This window comes from Rhinopithecus bieti, unplaced genomic scaffold, assembly GCF_001698545.2.
Source record: "Rhinopithecus bieti isolate Rb0 unplaced genomic scaffold, ASM169854v2 scaffold_20892, whole genome shotgun sequence".
Classification (NCBI taxonomy): domain Eukaryota; kingdom Metazoa; phylum Chordata; class Mammalia; order Primates; family Cercopithecidae; genus Rhinopithecus; species Rhinopithecus bieti.
This window is the reverse complement of record NW_016810602.1, coordinates 926,967-945,006: the sequence shown is the minus strand read 5'-3', so window position 1 is coordinate 945,006 and position 18,040 is coordinate 926,967. Positions and strand designations below refer to the sequence as shown.

At 39.2% G+C, this 18,040-nt stretch overlaps 1 protein-coding gene across 10 annotated transcripts in view; it reads left to right on the top strand.

The window, feature by feature from the left end:
• The window catches only part of FUT8 (fucosyltransferase 8), a 354,455-nt gene that overhangs the window by 327,024 nt on the left and 9,391 nt on the right, over nucleotides 1-18,040 (top strand). For all 10 annotated transcript variants that reach the window (XM_017892453.1, XM_017892454.1, XM_017892444.1 and 7 more), the window contains 3 exons: nucleotides 6,204-6,450; nucleotides 8,585-8,761; nucleotides 17,867-18,017. In XM_017892453.1, coding sequence (XP_017747942.1) covers nucleotides 6,204-6,450; nucleotides 8,585-8,761; nucleotides 17,867-18,017 — 575 coding nt within the window. The remainder of the gene's footprint in view (nucleotides 1-6,203; nucleotides 6,451-8,584; nucleotides 8,762-17,866; nucleotides 18,018-18,040) is intronic.

Genomic DNA, 18,040 nt, shown 5'->3' with positions numbered 1-18,040 from the left:
TCCTTTCCCCAATGTATGTTCTTGGCACCTTTGTTGAAAATGAGTGAATGCCAATATCAATGTATAGATTTGTTTCTGGGTTCTCATTTTCATTCCATTGATCTATGTGTCTGTTTCTATGCTAGTGCCATGCTGTTTTGGTTACTATAGCTCCATGATTTTATGCTGGTGCCATGCTGTTTTGGTTACTATAGCTCCATAGTGTAATTTGAAGTCAGGTAATATGATTCCTCTGGTTTTGTGCTTTCTGCTTAGGACAGCTTTGGTTATCCTGTGTCTTTTGTGGTTCCATGTAAATGTTATTTATTTATTTAGTAGCCACAGAGTCTCATTATCTTTGCAAGGTTGGTCTCAAACCCTTGGCCTCAAGCCATCCACCCGGTTTGGTCTTCCAAAGTGTTAGGATTATAGGCGTAAGCCACCACATCCCCATTTAAGTTTTAGGATTTTTTTTCTATGTCTGTGAAAAATTCATTGGTATTTTCATAGGGATTGCATTTAATCTGTAGATTGCTTTGGACAGTATGGGCATTTAAAAAATATTGATTCTTGCAGTCTGTGAACGTGGAATACCTTTCCATTTTTTGGTGTCCTCTCCAATTTCTTTCATCAGTGTTTTATAGTTTTCATTGTAGAGATCTTTCACATCTTTGGTTAAGTTAATTCCTAGGTATTTAACTTTATTTGTAACTATTGCACATTGGATTATGTTTTGGATTTCTTTTTCAGGTTGTTCACTGTTGACATATAGAATTGCTACTGGTTTTTATATGTTGATTTTGTATCCTGCAACTTTACTGAATTTTTCAATTCTAAATTTTTTTTGGTAGAATCTTTAGGTTTTTGCAAATGTAGTGTCATATCATGTACAAACAATGAGAATTTGATTTCTTTCTTTTCATTTTGGACACCCTTTATTTCTTTCTCTTATCTGATTGCTGTAGCTAGAACATCCAGTACTATGTTGAATAACAGTGGTGACAGAGAGCATCTTTGTTGTGTTCCAGATCTTAGAGAAATGGTTTTCAGCTTTTCCCCACTCAGTGTGATATTAGCTGTGGATCTATGTATATGGCTTTTATTATGTTGAGATACGTTGCTTTTATACTCAGTTTTTTAAGGGTTTTTATCATGAAGGATGTTGAATTTTGTCAAATGCTTTTTCTGCATCAATTGAAATGATCACATGGCTTTTGTTCTTCATTCTGTTGATATGATGTGTGTCATTGATTGATTTGCATATGGCCAACCATCCTTGCATCTCTGGGATAAATCCCATTTGGTTATGAATGATTGTTTCAATTTCATTTATTTCTACTCTGATCTTTATTCTTTACTTTTACTAATTTTGGGTTTGATTTGCTCTAGTTTTCTGGTTAAGCTGCATCATTAGGTCATTTATTTGAAGTTTTTCTGCTTTTTTGATATAGACACTTACTGCTATAAACTTCTCTGTCAGTACTGCTTTCACTGTATCCCATAGGTCTTGGTATGTTGTGTTTCCATGATCATTTGTTTCAAGAAATTTTTAAAATTTCCTTCTTAATTTCTTCATTGATCCACTGGTATTTAAGGAGCATGTTGTTTAATTTCCATGTGTTTGTATAGTTTCCAAAATTTCTCTTGTTATTGATTTCTTGTTTTATTTCATTGTGATCTGAGAAGATACTTGAGGCTGGGTGCAGTGACACATACCTGTGGTCCTGACTACTCAGGAGGCTGAGGTGGGAGGATCACTTGAGCCTGGGAGGCAGAGGCTGCAGTGAGCTGAGGTCACACCACTGTACTCCAGCCTGGGCAAGAGTGAGACCCTGTCTCAAAAAAAAAAAAAAAAAAACAACTTGATAGTATTTCAATTTTGTGAATGTTTTAAGACTTGTTTTGTGACCTAATTTATGGTCCGTCCTTGTCATACTATCTATGTGCTGAGGAGAAGAATGTGTATTCTGCAGCCATTGGATGAAATGTTCTATAAGTATTTATTAGGTCCATTTGGTTTGTGGTACAGATTAAGTCTGATGTTTCTTTGTTGATTTTCTGTCTGTCCAATTCTGAAAGTGGGATGTTGAAATCTCCAGCTATGACTCTATTGGTGTCTACCTCTCTCGTTAGCTGTAATAATATTTGCTTTATGTATCTGCGTGCTCCAATGTTGAGTACATATATATTTACAATTATTATATCCTCTTGATGAATTGATACCTTTACATTATATAATGACCTTCTTTGTCCCTTTTTGTAGTTTTTTTCTTGAAATCTATTTTGTCTGTTATAGGTATAGCCACTGGTGCTCTTTTTTGGTTTTCATTGGCATGAAATATCTTTTTTCCATCCCTTTATTTTTACTCCACATGTCTTTATAGGTGAAGTATGTTTCTTGTAGATAACAGGTCATTGAATTTTGTGTTTCTTATCTATTCAGCCACTCTATGTCTTTTGATTAGAGAATTCAGCTTGTTTACATTCAGTGTAATTATTAATAAGTAAGGTCTTACTCCTGCCATTTTGTTATTTGTTTTCTGGTTGTTTTGTGGTCTTCTCTTCCTTCTTTCCTTCCTTTCTATTTTCCTTTTAGTGAAGGTGATTTTCTCTGGTGGTATGTTTTAATTTCTTGCTTTTTATTTTTTGTGTATTCATTGTATGTTTTTTGATTTAAGGTTATGAGGCTTGCAAATAACTTATAGCTTGTTATTTTAAACTGATGACAATTTGGCACTGATTGGGTAAACAAACATGCAATCGAAAAGAAGTCTAATAAATACTCTGTACTTTGTCCCCCCAACTATTTAACTTTCTGTTATTTCTATTTATATCTTATGGTACCAAGTATGTCTTGAAAAGTTGCTGTAGTTATTTTTGATTGGTTCATCTTTTAGTCTTTGACTTAAGATAGCAATAGGTTACATATCACAATTACAGTGTTATAATATTATGTGGTTTTTTTGTGTACTTAGTATTACCAGTGAGTTTTGTACCTTCAGATCATTTTTTAATTGCCCATTAACATCTTTTTTCTTTAAAATTAAAGTATTCCCTTTAGCATTTCTTGTAGAACAGGTCTGATGTTGATGAAATGTCTCATTTTTTTTGTTTGTCTGGGAAAGTCTTTATTTCTTCTTAAAGTTTGAAGGATGTTTTCACTGGATATACTATTCTAGGGTAAAAGGTCTTTTTCCCTCAGTAGTTTATGTCATACCACTCTCTTCTGGCCTGTAATGTTTCCACTGAAAAGTCTGCCGTCAGACATATTGGAGCTCCATGGTATGTTATTTAGTTATTTATTTATTTATTTATTTATTTATTTTGCTGCTTTTAGGGTCCTTTCTTCATCCTTGACCTTTGGAAGTTTGGTTATTAAATGCCTTGAATGGTAGTCTTCTTTGGGTTAAATCTGGTTGATGTATAACTTTCTTGTACTTGAATATTGATATCTTTATCTAGAATTGGGATGTTCTCTGTTATTATCCCTTTGAATAAACGTTCTGTTCCTATCTCTCTCTGCTTCCTCCTTAACGCCAATAACTGTTAGATTTGCCCTTTTGAAACTATTGTTTAGATCTTATAGGCATGCTTCATTGTTTTTCATTCTTTTTTCTTTTGTCTCTGTTGACAGTGTATTTTCAAATAGCCTGTTTTTAAGCTTACCAATTCTTTCTTCTGCTTGTTGACTTTTATTAAGAGACTCAGTATGTCAGTTGCATTTTTCAACTCCAGAATTTCTGCTTGATTCCTTTTGATTGTTTCAACCTCTTTGTTAACTTTATCTGATAGGATTCTGAATTCCTTCTTTGTGTTATATTGAACTTCTTTGCATTTCCTTAAAATAGCTCTCTTGAATTATCTGTCTGAAAGGTCACATATCTCTCTGTCTCCTCAGGATTTCTGGTCCCTGGTCTCTTATTTAGTTTGTTTCTTAAGGTCATGTTTTCCTGCATGGTCTTGATGCTTGTGGATGTTCATTGGTGTCTGGGCATTGAAGGTATTTATTGTAGTCTTCACAATCTGGCCTTTTTTGTACCTCTTTGGAAGGCTTTCCAGGTATTTGAAGGGAATTGGGTGTTGTGATCCGATATTGGTCATTGGAGCCATATCTACATTTGGGGGCACCCCACGCCCAATAATGCTGTGGTTCTTACAGACTTGCAGAGGTACTGCCTTGGTGGTCTTAGATAAGGTCTAGAAGAATTCTCTGGATTACCAGGCAGAGACTCTTATTCTCTTCCCTTACGTTGTCCCAGACAAATGGAGCCTCTGATTCTGTGCTCCAAGCCTCTTGTAACTGGGGGAGTGGTGACACAAGCACTTCTGTGGCTGTCACCACTGGAACTGCACTAGGTCAGACCTGAAACCAGCATAGCGCTGGATCTCACCCAAGGCCCAGTGTAAGCACTACCTGGCTACCTCTTGTGTTGGCCCAAAGTTCTAGGGCTCTACAGTGAGCAGGTGGCAAAGCCAGTTAGGCTTTTATCCGTCGCTTTAGGACAGCGAGTTCCCCTGGGCCCCTGGCAGGTCCAGAGATGCCATCTGGGAACCAGCATCTGGAGTTGGTAACCTTAGAACCCTACCTGGTCCTCTGTTCTACTGCAGCTGAGCTGGCACCCAAACCACAAGACAAAGTGCTTCCCACTTTTCACTCCTCTTTTCATAGGCAAAAGAGTCTGTCCCTGTGGCCACTGCAGGCCCACAGGGATTATTGCCAGGCTATTGCTCATATTCACTTAAGGCCCAAGGGCTCTTCAGTCAGCTTGTGGTGAGTGCTGCCAGGCCTGGGACTTGCCCTTCAGGGCATTGGGTTCCCCTCTGGCCCAGGCATGTCCAGGAATGCCCTACAAGAGCCAAGGCCTAGAATCAGGGACCCCCAAGAGCCCACTTGGTGCTCTGTTCCATTGTGGCTGAGCTGGTATCCAAGTTGCAAGATAAAGTCCTCTTTACTCTTCCCTCTCCACTGCTCAAGTGGAAGGAAGGAGTCTCTTTTGGAGCTGTGAGCTGTGCTGTCTTAGATTAGGGAAAGGGTGCCATAAGCACTGCCTTAGCCACCTCAGCTGGTGTCTCACTAGGTTACATGCCCCGTAGGTCTAATGGCTTTCGAGCCCAGCCCAGCACTAAAACTTGCCTAGAAATTGCAGTTCCTGTGTCCTAGACTGCTTTTCAAGTTTATTTAGGGCCCCAGGACACTTTCGCCTATAGTGGTAAGGCTTGTTGAAACACAGGCTCCGACCGCTGGGATGGACATTTCTCCTCTGGCGAGGGCACATCTAAATTCTCCCTCCATGGGCATTGGCTGAGTTCTTTGCTAATGGCCTGGGTGTTGCCTGCCAGTTGGCCTGGTGTTGCTTTCTGCTGTGACATGGCAACACTGAGTTCCAGTGCAAAGTCCCACAATCACTGCACTCTCCCTTCCCCAAGCACACAGATTCTTTGCACCACATGGCCGCTGCATGGGCGTGGGGAAGGGGTGGCATAGACAATCCAAAACTGTCTTTCCTACTCTCTTCAGTGCTTCTTTCAGCAGTACGAAGTTAAAACCAGGTACTGTGATCACTCACCTGATTTTTGGTTCTTGTGAAGATGCTTTTTTGTGTAGATAGTTGTTAAATTTGGTGTTCTGTGGTGGGGGCAGCGATTGGTTGAGGCTTCTATTCAGCCATCTTGCTTCATCTCCCTACAATAGATTAAAAAATAAAAAGACTTTAGAATTATCTAATTTTTTTCTTTAAAAGATATAGATGATTGGGTTTTAATTATAATCTTCAGGTGTTTCCAGAGTCATTGTGTTCTGTCATGAAAGTAATGCAAGAGCAGTTTGCTGTAATGAAAAGCTAGAAGCTTTGAGAACACTTTATTTTCTAATTCCAAAACAATAATAAAAAATAGAACTTTGCTAGCTGGCTGTGTCTATTGTCATTCTTTGATGAGATACTTTGAGTTCTAGATACCATGAGGTGTTGATACGACAGCATGTTATGATAGAAATTTTTAGAAAAGACCAGAGACTTGAGCAGTCGACTAACCTGCTTGTGAAATTCACCTCCATCACTTTTGCTCTGGTATTTTGAGCAAGTTGTTTAACTTCCTTTGTAAAGTGAAGATTATACTTCTTTCGAGTTACTATGAGGATGAAAGCACTCAGAATAAGTTCTTGTTGAATGGTAGATGTATAAGGAATACCATGTGGTAACAATTATATGTTTTGATATTGTCAGGTGAAGTGAAAGACAAAAATGTTCAAGTGGTCGAGCTTCCTATTGTAGACAGTCTTCATCCCCGTCCTCCATATTTACCCTTGGCTGTACCAGAAGACCTCGCAGATCGACTTATACGAGTGCATGGCGACCCTGCAGTGTGGTGGGTGTCTCAGTTTGTCAAATACTTGATCCGCCCACAGCCTTGGCTAGAAAAAGAAATAGAAGAAGCCACCAAGAAGCTTGGCTTCAAACATCCAGTTATTGGGTAAGACTCTGATTTTTTCTTCAAACTGTGATGTGTAGTAGTTAGGGTTATGTATCTTTACAACATATTGTGAATTTTACAATATATAGTTCAATTTTTATAGTCCCACCAAAGAACAGAGGTTCTAGAGCTATCCTAAGGGCACATGGAGACTATTCTTTTTGTTTGTTTGTTTACTTAGAACAGCTGAGAAAGTTTCTTGGTAGTGCTCTATTACTGTCTCCAGTGCTCCTCTTCCTTTGCTTCTTTCTCCTCTTATCACAGCTCTCTTTTGGCTTTTGTTGGTGTTATTTTTGAGATAGGGTCTCACTCTGTCACCCAGGCTGAAGTGTAGTGGCTCACTGCAGCCTTGACCACCCTGGGCTCAAGTGATCCTCCTACCTCAGCCTCCCAAGTATAATAGCTGGGTCTACAGGCATGTACCACCATGTCCAGCTTCTTTTTATTTTTATTTTCGTATTTCCCACCCCACATCTTTCCTTGTGTCTTAGTCTTCATATGTAGAGAAGTTATTGACCCCATTCTAAGTGTTAGACCTAAAGAAGGTACATGTGAAGTCAGAATATCAAATCGTATTTCTTCTCATGTAACTTTTGATTGAAATTCAGTGGAATCATTTGTTCTGCCCACTTCATCTCTGTAGAGCACACTGAACAATTCCAGTTTCCGCAGAGAAAGGGTGATTATGAAGGATGTGGGAAGGAAAAGATGATAGAATAGATGTCCATATGATTGTATCCACATCTGGGTTATAGTCTGGAATGCAAAGCAAAGAATAGCCATGAAGATGGCAGAGTAACTCTAGTGAAATCAAACCTTCACTCCAGATTCATAATAAAAACACTGGCCTTAGGCTTGGCCTAAGGCATACCCATATACTGTGACCTAAAGGCATATAAATCTACCTTTTTCTACATATGAATAGCGATTTAGTAATTTGTGGGGAGGGGAAGGCAAGATTTCAGGAGGATCTTTTTATTTATGAAAATAAAGTGTTATTTTTATTTCCATTAATATTACTTTGGGGCCAGGCATAGTGGCTCATGCCTGTAATCACAACACTTTGGGAGGCTGAGGCAGGCGGATCACTTGAGCCCAGAAGTTTGAGAAAAGTCAACCTAGGCAACATGGTTGAAACCCCATCAATACCAAAAAAAAAAAAAAAAAGCAAAAATTAGCCAGGTGTGGTGGCACATGCCTGTAGTCACAGCTGTTCAGGAGGCTGAGGTGGGAGGATCACTTGAGCCTGGGAGGCATATTGGAGTAAGCTGTAATCACACCACTGCTGAAAATGTTCTGAAAATGTGTGCCACAGAGCAAGACCTTGTCTAAAAAAAAAAAAAAATGACTTTGGAAACACTAAGATGGGAGGAGAGAGAATACTGTGGGAGTCAGTGCCGTATTCAGTACAGGGCAGTGTAAATCTGTTTCCCCAATTTTACAGTTTTGGGGCTTTTCTTAAATATGTCAGATGAAATCAGTATCTGCACTCGTTTGATATGGTGAAAAACAGAGAAAGGAAATTCATTATGACCACAACAGAAGGGCTGGAATCGGCTTCATTTACTTAAAATATTAAAAGGTTTGCTGGTCTTAACGGTGCTGTAAAAGTTTGTCCAGGTTAGTGTTTTCCTGGGACAACTTTAAGTTCTACAAGCTGGCAGTTATGGTGACTCTACAGGGTAAAATAAAGAGGAAAACCCTTGGCATCAGAACTTTACAAATAATACCTCTAGTGTTATTTAGTAACAACTGTGAATCCTGGTATCATCCTGGTAACAAAAATCTTGTTATATTCAGTTTTTTTCCAGACATCTGGTTGCTGCCTAGTATGAAATGCAACTCTGGAATCTCCCATTTATTTCTAAGATATGAATTATTTTCTCAATAAGAAATCATTCTTCAAAGGCTTTACTTACTTTCTAATTCCCCTTGTATTGTTTAGCCTGCAAATATATTTAGAATATGTATTTTGAGTTTTAAAATACTATGTGTTTTACTTTTCTAATGGTTAAAATGAAAGAAAATCTGTTAAAAATGCCTATAATGCCACCATAAGTAGGGGTATAAATTGAGTACCTTGAAAGCACCCAGTGTCAGTACATTACCAGCAGAATCTGAATTTCTCCCCCAGAGTCCATGTCAGACGCACAGACAAAGTGGGAACAGAAGCTGCCTTCCATCCCATTGAAGAGTACATGGTGCATGTTGAAGAACATTTTCAGCTTCTTGCACGCAGAATGCAAGTGGACAAAAAAAGAGTGTATTTGGCAACAGATGACCCTTCTTTATTAAAGGAGGCAAAAACAAAGTAAGTTAGACCAACTGGTGATTCTAGATTGTCTCTTTCAGTTTAAAAGAATTCTTACTTCCCATGACTTGTGATTTTTGTATATTATTATTGCTAATTATTAGGGTTTTAAAAATTCAAGTGATTATATACTTGTATAACTGTCAGTCTAATCAAAGCATTTTTATTAGCCATATCCAATAATGCCTTATAAGAAATCTAAAATGAACTGGACCACCGACTTATGTATTATCACCAACAATAATCATTATCATCATTAAAAGTATCACCCTACTTCTTGGTACTAAAATCTTCATTAGTCTGTTGGAGCTACCATAACAAAATAACATAGACTGAGTGGCTTAAATTACAGAAATTTATTTCTCCCTGTTCTGAGGCTGGGAAGTTCAAGATCAAGATGCTGGCAAGGTAGATTTAATTTTCTCTTGGCTTGTAAGCAGCCACTATTTCAGTCTGTGCTCCTGTGACCTCTTCTTTGTGTGTGCAGGGAACAGGAGAGGAAGTGTTCTGATGTCTCTACATATAAGGACACCAATCTCATGAGGACCCCACTCTCATGACCTCATCTAAGCCTAATTATTTCTCAATGGTCCTATTTCCAAACACCATCACGTTGAGGCTAGGGATTCAACATAGGAATTTGTGCAAATGTAAACATTCAGTCAGTAACACTAGCCAGCTATACAGACTGTTAGCAATAAAACCACGTGCTTACCATTTTGATTTCACTGTCTTTATTAACAATTACAGGCAACTGAACACATATGTAGAGTTTTGTCTTATAATAATTTCTGGAATTTGAAAGTTATACTAAAGAAAGGTAAGAAATCAAAAAGTAAGTTTTGTAAGTTGAGGAATAAAGACTACTAGTATGTATGGAACAGTAACAATTATTTTTTGAGCTTGCCTGTATTTCAGGCACTGTGCTGGGTGCTGGGGATTTCATGATAAACAAGATACTCACTGCTGTCAAGGAATTCCCAAATCTAATAGGGGAATAAACAATTACCCTACAGTGTGAGTAACACTATTACAGGGTTAACATGAGGTATTATGAAAACACACAGATAAAGCACAAATTCTAATTGGATACTTCTTATAGGATCTGGGTAAACCTGGAGTTGGTCTTTATTTACTATCAATAAATGAAGGATGTATTAAATGTATGTGAAAGTAGGAAATTAAGGAGAAGAAAATTCTAGTCTTAGTTCTGCTCCGATACTATCTCATCCCTGAACCCTTGACTGGCCTGTGTCCCCGACTTTGTGCAGTCTTCTGTTGTAGTGTTTAGCACTTGCTTACTTCTGTCTCCTTCACTAGATTATAAGTGCTTTGGATATAATACCTAGCTGTAGTTAAATGCCCAGTAAATATTAAATAGTGTTGATTTCAATCCCATCAGTTTGGAAACATTAACAGTTAATCATTTAAGCTTTTTGGCTATTTAATTAATGTATTTATTGTTCCCCATGTTTCAAATGGGAGTGAGGAAAATAAATACATTTAGAATGAGGACTGTAATGCAGGTATTAATCTAAGTCATTAGATAATAATTTAAATCCTCTTTCTACCTCTGAAGAATCCAAATGAACCTGAAGCAAATTGCCTTTTTTATTCAAGGCTCCCTCTCTTGAGCACGTACACACACTACCATACACATGCATGCATGCGTGTGCGTGCGCGCGTGCACACACACACACACACACTATGTATATATGTAAACAAAGGGCAAATAATTAATCAGCCAAGTATATGAGTGAGTTAATGTAAGAGAGATTAAATGAACATTTGGGTACAAAACACAATTTTAAAAAAAGTATGGTTTGCCGTGTTTCTTCAATTTAAAACACCAAACTGACTTTGTAGCTTGGTTGAAGAAAAAGATACTAATTTTGTCTACTCTTTCACTTGTTCTTGAATGCATCACAAGCATTTTTTCTTGTTTTCTTGATGAGCAGATTAATTCATGCTCACTTAAAAATATGCAAGTTGGTAAATACCCTATTCATTTTCATGCTGCTGATAAAGACATGCCCCAGAATGGGCTATTTACAAAAGGAAGAGGTTTAACGGACTTATAGTTCTACATCCCTGGTGGGGCGGGGGGGCGCTCACAATCATGGTAGAAGGTGAAAGGCATGTCTAACATGGCAGCAGACGAGAAGAGAGCTTGTGCAGGGAAACTCCCATTTTTAAAACCATTAGATCTTGTGAGACTATTCACTATCACGGGAACACCAGGGGAAAGATTTGCCCCCATGATTCAGTTACCTCCCACTGGGTCCCTCCCACAACACCTGAGAATTCAAGATGAGATTTGGGTGGAGACACAGCCAAACCATATCATTCTACCCCTGGCCACTCCCAAATCTCATGTCCTCACATTTCAAAACCAGTCATACTTTTCCAACAGTCCCCCAAAGTCTTAACTCATTTAAGCATTAACTCAAAAGTCCACAGTCCAAGGTCTTATCCAAGACAAGGCAAGTCCCTTCCACCTATGAGCCTATAAAATCAAAAGCAAGTTAGTTACTTCCTGTATACAGTGGGGATACAGGCATTGGATAAATACACCCATTCCAAAAGAGAGAAATTGGCCAAAACAAAGAGGCTACAGGCCCCATGCAATTCCGAAATCCAGTGGGGCAGTCAAATCTTAAAGCTGCAAAATGATCTCCTTTGACTCCATGTCTCACATACAGGTCACACTGATGCAAGAGGTGTGCTCCTTTGGCCTTGGGCAATTCCACCCCTATGGCTTTGCAGTGTATAATCCCCCTTCCTCGCTGCTTTCATGTGCTGACACTAAGTGTCTGTGGCTTTTCCAGGTGCATGGTGCAAGCTGTTGGTGGATTTACCATTCTGGGGTCTGGAGGACGGTGGCCCTCTTCTGACAGCTCCACTAGGTGGTGCCCCAGTGGGGACTCTGTGTGGGGGCTCTGACCCCACATTTCGCTTCTGCACTGCCCTAGCAGAGGTTCTCCATGAGAGCCCCATTCCTATAGCAAACTTCTGCATGGGCATCCAGGTGTTTTTATACATCATCTGAAATCCAGGCAGAGATTCCCAAACCTCAATTCCTGACTTCTGTACACCCACAGGCCCAACACCACATGGAAGCTACCAAGGCTTGGGGCTTCCACCCTCTGAAGCAATAGCCTGAGCTGTACTTTAGCCCCTTTTTATCATGACAGAAGCAGCTGGGATGCAGGGTGTACCAGGTCCCTAGACTGAACACAGCAGAGGGACCCTGGGCCCAGCCCACAGAATCATTTTTTCCTCCTAAACCTCCGGGCCTCTGATGTGAGGGGCTGCTGCAAAGGTCTCTGACATGCCCTGGAGACATTTTCCTCGTTGTATTGGTGATTAACACTAGGCTCCTCAGGATTGTGCAAGTTTCTGCAGCTGGCTTGAATTTCTCCTCAGAAAATGGGATTTTCTTTTCTATCACATTGTCAGGCTGCAAATTTTCCAAACTTTTATGCTGTGCCCCCCTTATAAAACTGAATGCCTTTAGCAGCACCCAAGTCACCTCTTGAAATCTTTGCTGCTTAGATACCTATAATCCAGACACCCTAAATCATCTCTGTCAAGTTCAAAGTTCCACAGATCTCTAGGGCAGGGACAAAATGCTGCCAGTCTTTTTGCTAAAACATAACAAGAGTCACCTTTGTTCCGGTTCCTCATCTCCATCTGAGACCACCTCAGCTGGACTTTATTGTCCATATCACTATCAGCATTTTGGACAAAGCCATTCAACAAGTCTCTAGGAAGTTCCAAACTTTCCCACATTTTCCTGTCTTCTTCTGAGCCCTCCAGACTGTTCCACACTCTGCCTGTTACCCAATTCCAAAGTCACTTCCACATTTTCAGGTATCTTTTCAGCAGCGCTCCACTTCTTGTACCAATTTACCATATTAGTCCATTTTCACACTGCTAATTAAGACATACTCGAGACTGGGCAATTTACAAAAGAAAGAGGTTTAATGGACTTACAGTTCCACAGAGCTGGGGAGGCCTCACAATCATGATGGAAGGTGAAAGGCATGACTTACATGATGGCAGACAAGAGAAGAGAGCTTGTGTAGGGAAACTCGCATTTTTAAAACCATCAAATCTCATAAGACTTATTCACTATCGTGAGAACAGCACGGGCAAGGTTTGGGGATCCAGCCAAACCATATCATTACCGAAGCAAGGAAAAAGTATTATGCTCAATCCCATTTATGTAGTCTCATTTTTTAATACAGTCATGTACCACATAACATTTCAGTCAGTGATGAAGCACCTGTGTGATGGTGGTCCCATAGATTATAAAACTGTACTTTTACTGTACCTTTTCTACCCTCAGTATTCAATATAATAACATGCTGTACAGGTTTGTAGCCTGGGAGCAATAAGCATTCCATATATTCTAGGTGGGTATATGTATAGCTTAGGTGTGGTGTAGTTGGCTATGCCATCCAGGTTTTTGTAAATACACTATGATGTTGGCGTGATGATAACATTGCCTAATGATGTATTTCTCAGAACATATCCTCGTTGTTAACTGGAGCATTACTGTAGTTGATTGAATTCTTTATAATATAAACCCTTTACACAATACAGCAATAGATCCATTCTCCCACGTTGCTAAAACAGTCATTGTAAACATCTTTTTTTTTTTTTTTTTTTGCTTTGTCACCCAGGCTGGAGTGCATTGGTGCAAGCGTGGCTCACTGCAGCCTCAACCTCCTGGGCTCAAGAGATCCTCCTTCCTCAGCTTCCCAAGTAGCTGGGACCATTGGCATGTGTCATCATGCCCAGCTAATTTTTTGTGGGTAGAGACAGGATCGCATGTTGCTGAGGCTGGTCTCGACCTCCTGGGCTCAAGCAGTCCTCCCGCCTTGTCCTTCAAAGTGCTGGGATTACTGACGTGAGCCACCATGCCCAGCCTAAATATCTTTTTTTTTTTTTTGAGACAGAGTTTCACTCTTGTCCAGGCTGGAGTGCCATGGCGCGATTTTGGCTCACTGAAATATCTGCCTTCCAAATGCAAGCGATTCTCCTGCTTTAGCCTCCTTAGTAGCTGGAATTACAGGGATGTGGCACCACTCCTGGCTAATTTTGTATTTTTAGTAGAGACGGGGTTTCTCCATGTTGGTCAGGCTGGTCTTGAACTCCCAACCTCAGGTAATCTGCCCACCTCGGCCTCCCAAAATGCTGGATTATAGGCATGAGCCACCGCGCCCAGCCACATCTTTTTTAATGACTACATACATATACATTGTACGGATATGTCATTGCTTATTTGACCAACCATTCTCCGAATATTCGGCAGTCAGGTTATTTCCAATGTTTCATTCTTATAAGTAATGCTATGACATGTGCCTAAAATTATCCACATTATTTCCTTAGATTTCTGGACCTGGAAGTATTTAGATGCAAGGATATACACTTTTTTTTTTTTTTAAATACAGGGTCCAGGTTGGAGTGCAGTAGCGCAATCTCAGCTCACTGCAGCCTTGACCTCCTGGGCTCAATGATCCTCCCACCTCAGCCACCTGAGTAGTTGGGACTACAGGCACATGCCACCACACTCGACTAGATATAAACATTTTACAGCTTTGATCCATAGCACAGCATGACAGTTTTATACCAAACAACCCTTATCGTACAGTTGGCAGTATCTACTTGAACTGCACGAATAGTAAAACCAGAATTTCCTCCTTGTAGCCACCAGCTGTAACTCCCCTCCCAGTGGTAGTCCAGGCAGCAATTTTCTCCATATTCTGTTACTAGTAGCCTTTTACGTATAATTTTTTTCTCTTTGTAATTCCTTTTATTTTTATTTTCGACTTGAGTCATTTCTTGGGGATTTAAATGATGGGGTTTTTTCTTTACTCTTTCACTTAAATGTTTTTCTACTCTGATTTAATTCTACTTTAAACCACTCAGGATTGGTTTTGATACCTAAGCAAATCATAAAACTTCTGCCATTGTTTTAGGAGACCAAAAGCATGAATTAATCCATTAACAAAGTACATAGTGTGCAAGGTAATCATTGTTAGACTTTTCTGCTTCAAGAGGGTGAAGAGATGAAAAATTAAACTTAAATGATGTATAGTGTTCACACAGTCAGAGGAGAATCCATTTTCTGTGTTGCTCATTCTTTGAAAAGGGGTTAAAATTAGCTTTATGCATATAGCTTCTGTGTGAAGATGCTTAGTTAATGCTTTGTGGCTTGGTATTACACTTCAGATTTCTCCATGTTAAGATTGAGTTTGGCCGGGCGCAGTGGCTCATGCCTGTAATCCCAGCACTTTGGGAGGCCGAGGTGGGCGGATCACTAGGTCAGGAGGTCGAGACCATCCTGGCTAACACGGTAAAACCCCGTCTCTACTAAAAATACAAAAAATTAGCCAGGCATGGTGGTGGGCGCCTGTGGTCCCAGCTACTCAGGAGGCTGAGGCAGAAGAATAGTGTGAACCCAGGAGGCAGAGGTTGCAGTGAGCCAAGATGGTGCCACTGTACTCCAGTCTGGGCAACAGAGTGAGACTCCATCTCAAAAAAAAAAAAAAATTGAGTTCATCCACAAGATTTTACCACCAGCATCCCAGTGACTGTGGCAGCCATTGCTATTGTGGCGATCTCTTTAGTAGTTCAGTATTACAGTGTTTGAATCACAGAATCATTGACAGTCAAAGAAATAAGAACTATTAAAGTTGGCTACCCAATATTGCATTCTAAGATTGTGGAGATTAGGGATGGGGTTAAACCAGGAAGAAAAACAAGCCTTTAAAAGTCTCCCAGGTAAAATATTTACAAATTGAGTTTATTCTTTATTTTTAAAATGCTGGATGAGTTCTTTCTAAAAGTAGATACATTGAAATGTTCTTGTCATTTGTTAAAAGTTTTTTGTAAAGTATTTGGTTGCCCTGTGAAATGAAGAATCAGCAATGAGTGGTATATTTGTTCACTGTTTTGTTGAACTCTATAATATGCTGGACACAGCACAGAGCACTAGGAATACAAAGTCAAAATATAATGTGTGGCTCCTTATCTCAGGGAGTAACCAACAGGTAGACAATATACATGTAACACATAATTACAGTATAGTTAGATAAGTCTCCTGAAGGAGTTTACGTACCAGGTACGGTGAAGTCACAAAGAGAAGTATCTTCCTCAGTCAAGGGAAGGACTTCAGAAAACAACACCAGATATTAGTTTATAACTGGAAGCTAGTCCTTCATGGATGATACAAAATAAATTTTATACAGTAGAAAAGAAAAAAAAATTCCTAGAATCTAAAACCTCAAGGTAGAAGAATTCCTCCACTGACATAGTTGAGGGCGAAAGACAAGAAGCATGTTTGTGCAAAAAGTTTCATGCTCATTATGAAATGTGTAAAGTTTCCTTCTTCCATTATTTACTGTTTTGTTTGTGTGTGTTTTGTTTCGTTTTACACTTAGGTATCGTTTATGAAGCCATAGAGATAGGCCTGAGAATTCTTTTGCATGTAGAGATGGGCCTGAGGAACTTAGGTACCTTTTTTTTTTGTTTTTAATTTTTTTATTTTAATAGTGGTGGGGTTTCACTGTGTTGCCCAGGCTGGTCTCAAACTTCTGAGCTCAAGCAGTCTGCCTGCCTCAGCCTCCCAAAGTTCTGGGATTATAGGGATGAGCCACCACACCCAGCCTTAGGTACCCTTTTGATTTGGTTCCAGAGAGGGCTCTTTTAGTTAGGAAGACCATTAATGTTAGTGTTACTTCTTGGTAAATTGATCACTCCTTTGTTTCACTGAACATCCAAACCATGCTGACAAAGTTAGTCTTTATTCAAGGATAAAACCTGTACTGGTTTTATCAGTTCCCCCCTTTCTTTCTCCCTCTAGCATTTCATATTTCTTTGTTGTTTCTGCTCCATGCCTGGGTATGCAGCTTCACAAGAATCACATTAAAACTATTTCTGGTTGTTTTCTTTTCAGAACAAATGTGACATTTTCTTCATCTCCTTGATTTTGAGCTAAAGAGGGCAACTGTCAAAAATAATGAGGCCAAATGGATTTGAACACTGAATAGCAGTCTGAAACAGTGCTCAGAGACTTTGCCTTTACAATCATTATTACAGAGGCAATGAGGGAAAGCTCCTTGGTGGCCGTGAAATGAAGAGAAACTGAAACAGCTCTTAGGGGATTAGGGAAAGTCCCAGGCATAGGTAGCACTCACTTGTTCGTGTATTTATTCACACAGCATTGTGTGGAGTGCTAGATGCTGTGATGCAGAGAAAAAAAAAACTCATGGTCCTAACCTTTTTTGGAATACTGTTTGAAAGACAAACATGTAAACTGACTCCTGATGCTTCAGGGTTTCTATATAGGAACTATTATTCCTCCAGAAAATATTTATTCCTCCTCTATTATATTCCAGATTCTCTTCAAAAGACATCCTGTATGAATACTTTTAAACACATACTGTATCTCTAGCAAGACTACCAAAATATGACGTGGTGGGCATCTATGGAATTTGCTTCCATAAATATTAGAATGGGCTATTACTGTTATTAGGTAAGAGTAGATGATTCTTCAAGAAGGATGCAGGTTAAGGGAGACCGTTAGTTCTCACAAATTTTTAAAATATTCGTCTCTTAACTTCTTTTATTATTAACTTGTAATGTCAATGAAGAAGACATTTACAAAGTCTAATCCAAATCTGAATGATCAAAATTCTAAATTAAAATTTTAATGAGGTTTTATCACAGCATTTATATTCCAAAGGAAAAGCTCAGTGACCAAATATGAAAGAAGTTTGAATAAACTCTTAAAAGTCACTCATTACAAAAGAAAAGGAGACTTTAATTTTGACTATTTCATGAATTGATAAAGGACATTTTGATGTATGTATGTGTGTTTTATATGATATGCCAAAAAGTTTAATATACAGGGCATTCCAGAATGGTTTCTGCCCCACTGATGGACTTCAAAGATGTCTCATCAACTACACTGTTAAAATGCCATAATTAAAGGTCTCCTTTCTGTTAGAAAGCTCTTAGTCCAAGCAGCAAGTCTACCTTCTGATAGGATACTGTGATATCTATGACCATCTATAAATTAATTTATTTTTTCAGGTACCCCAATTATGAATTTATTAGTGATAACTCTATTTCCTGGTCAGCTGGACTGCACAATCGATATACAGAAAATTCACTTCGTGGAGTAATCCTGGATATACATTTTCTTTCTCAGGCAGACTTCCTAGTGTGTACTTTTTCATCCCAGGTAAGTGTCAGTAGGGCATTTTA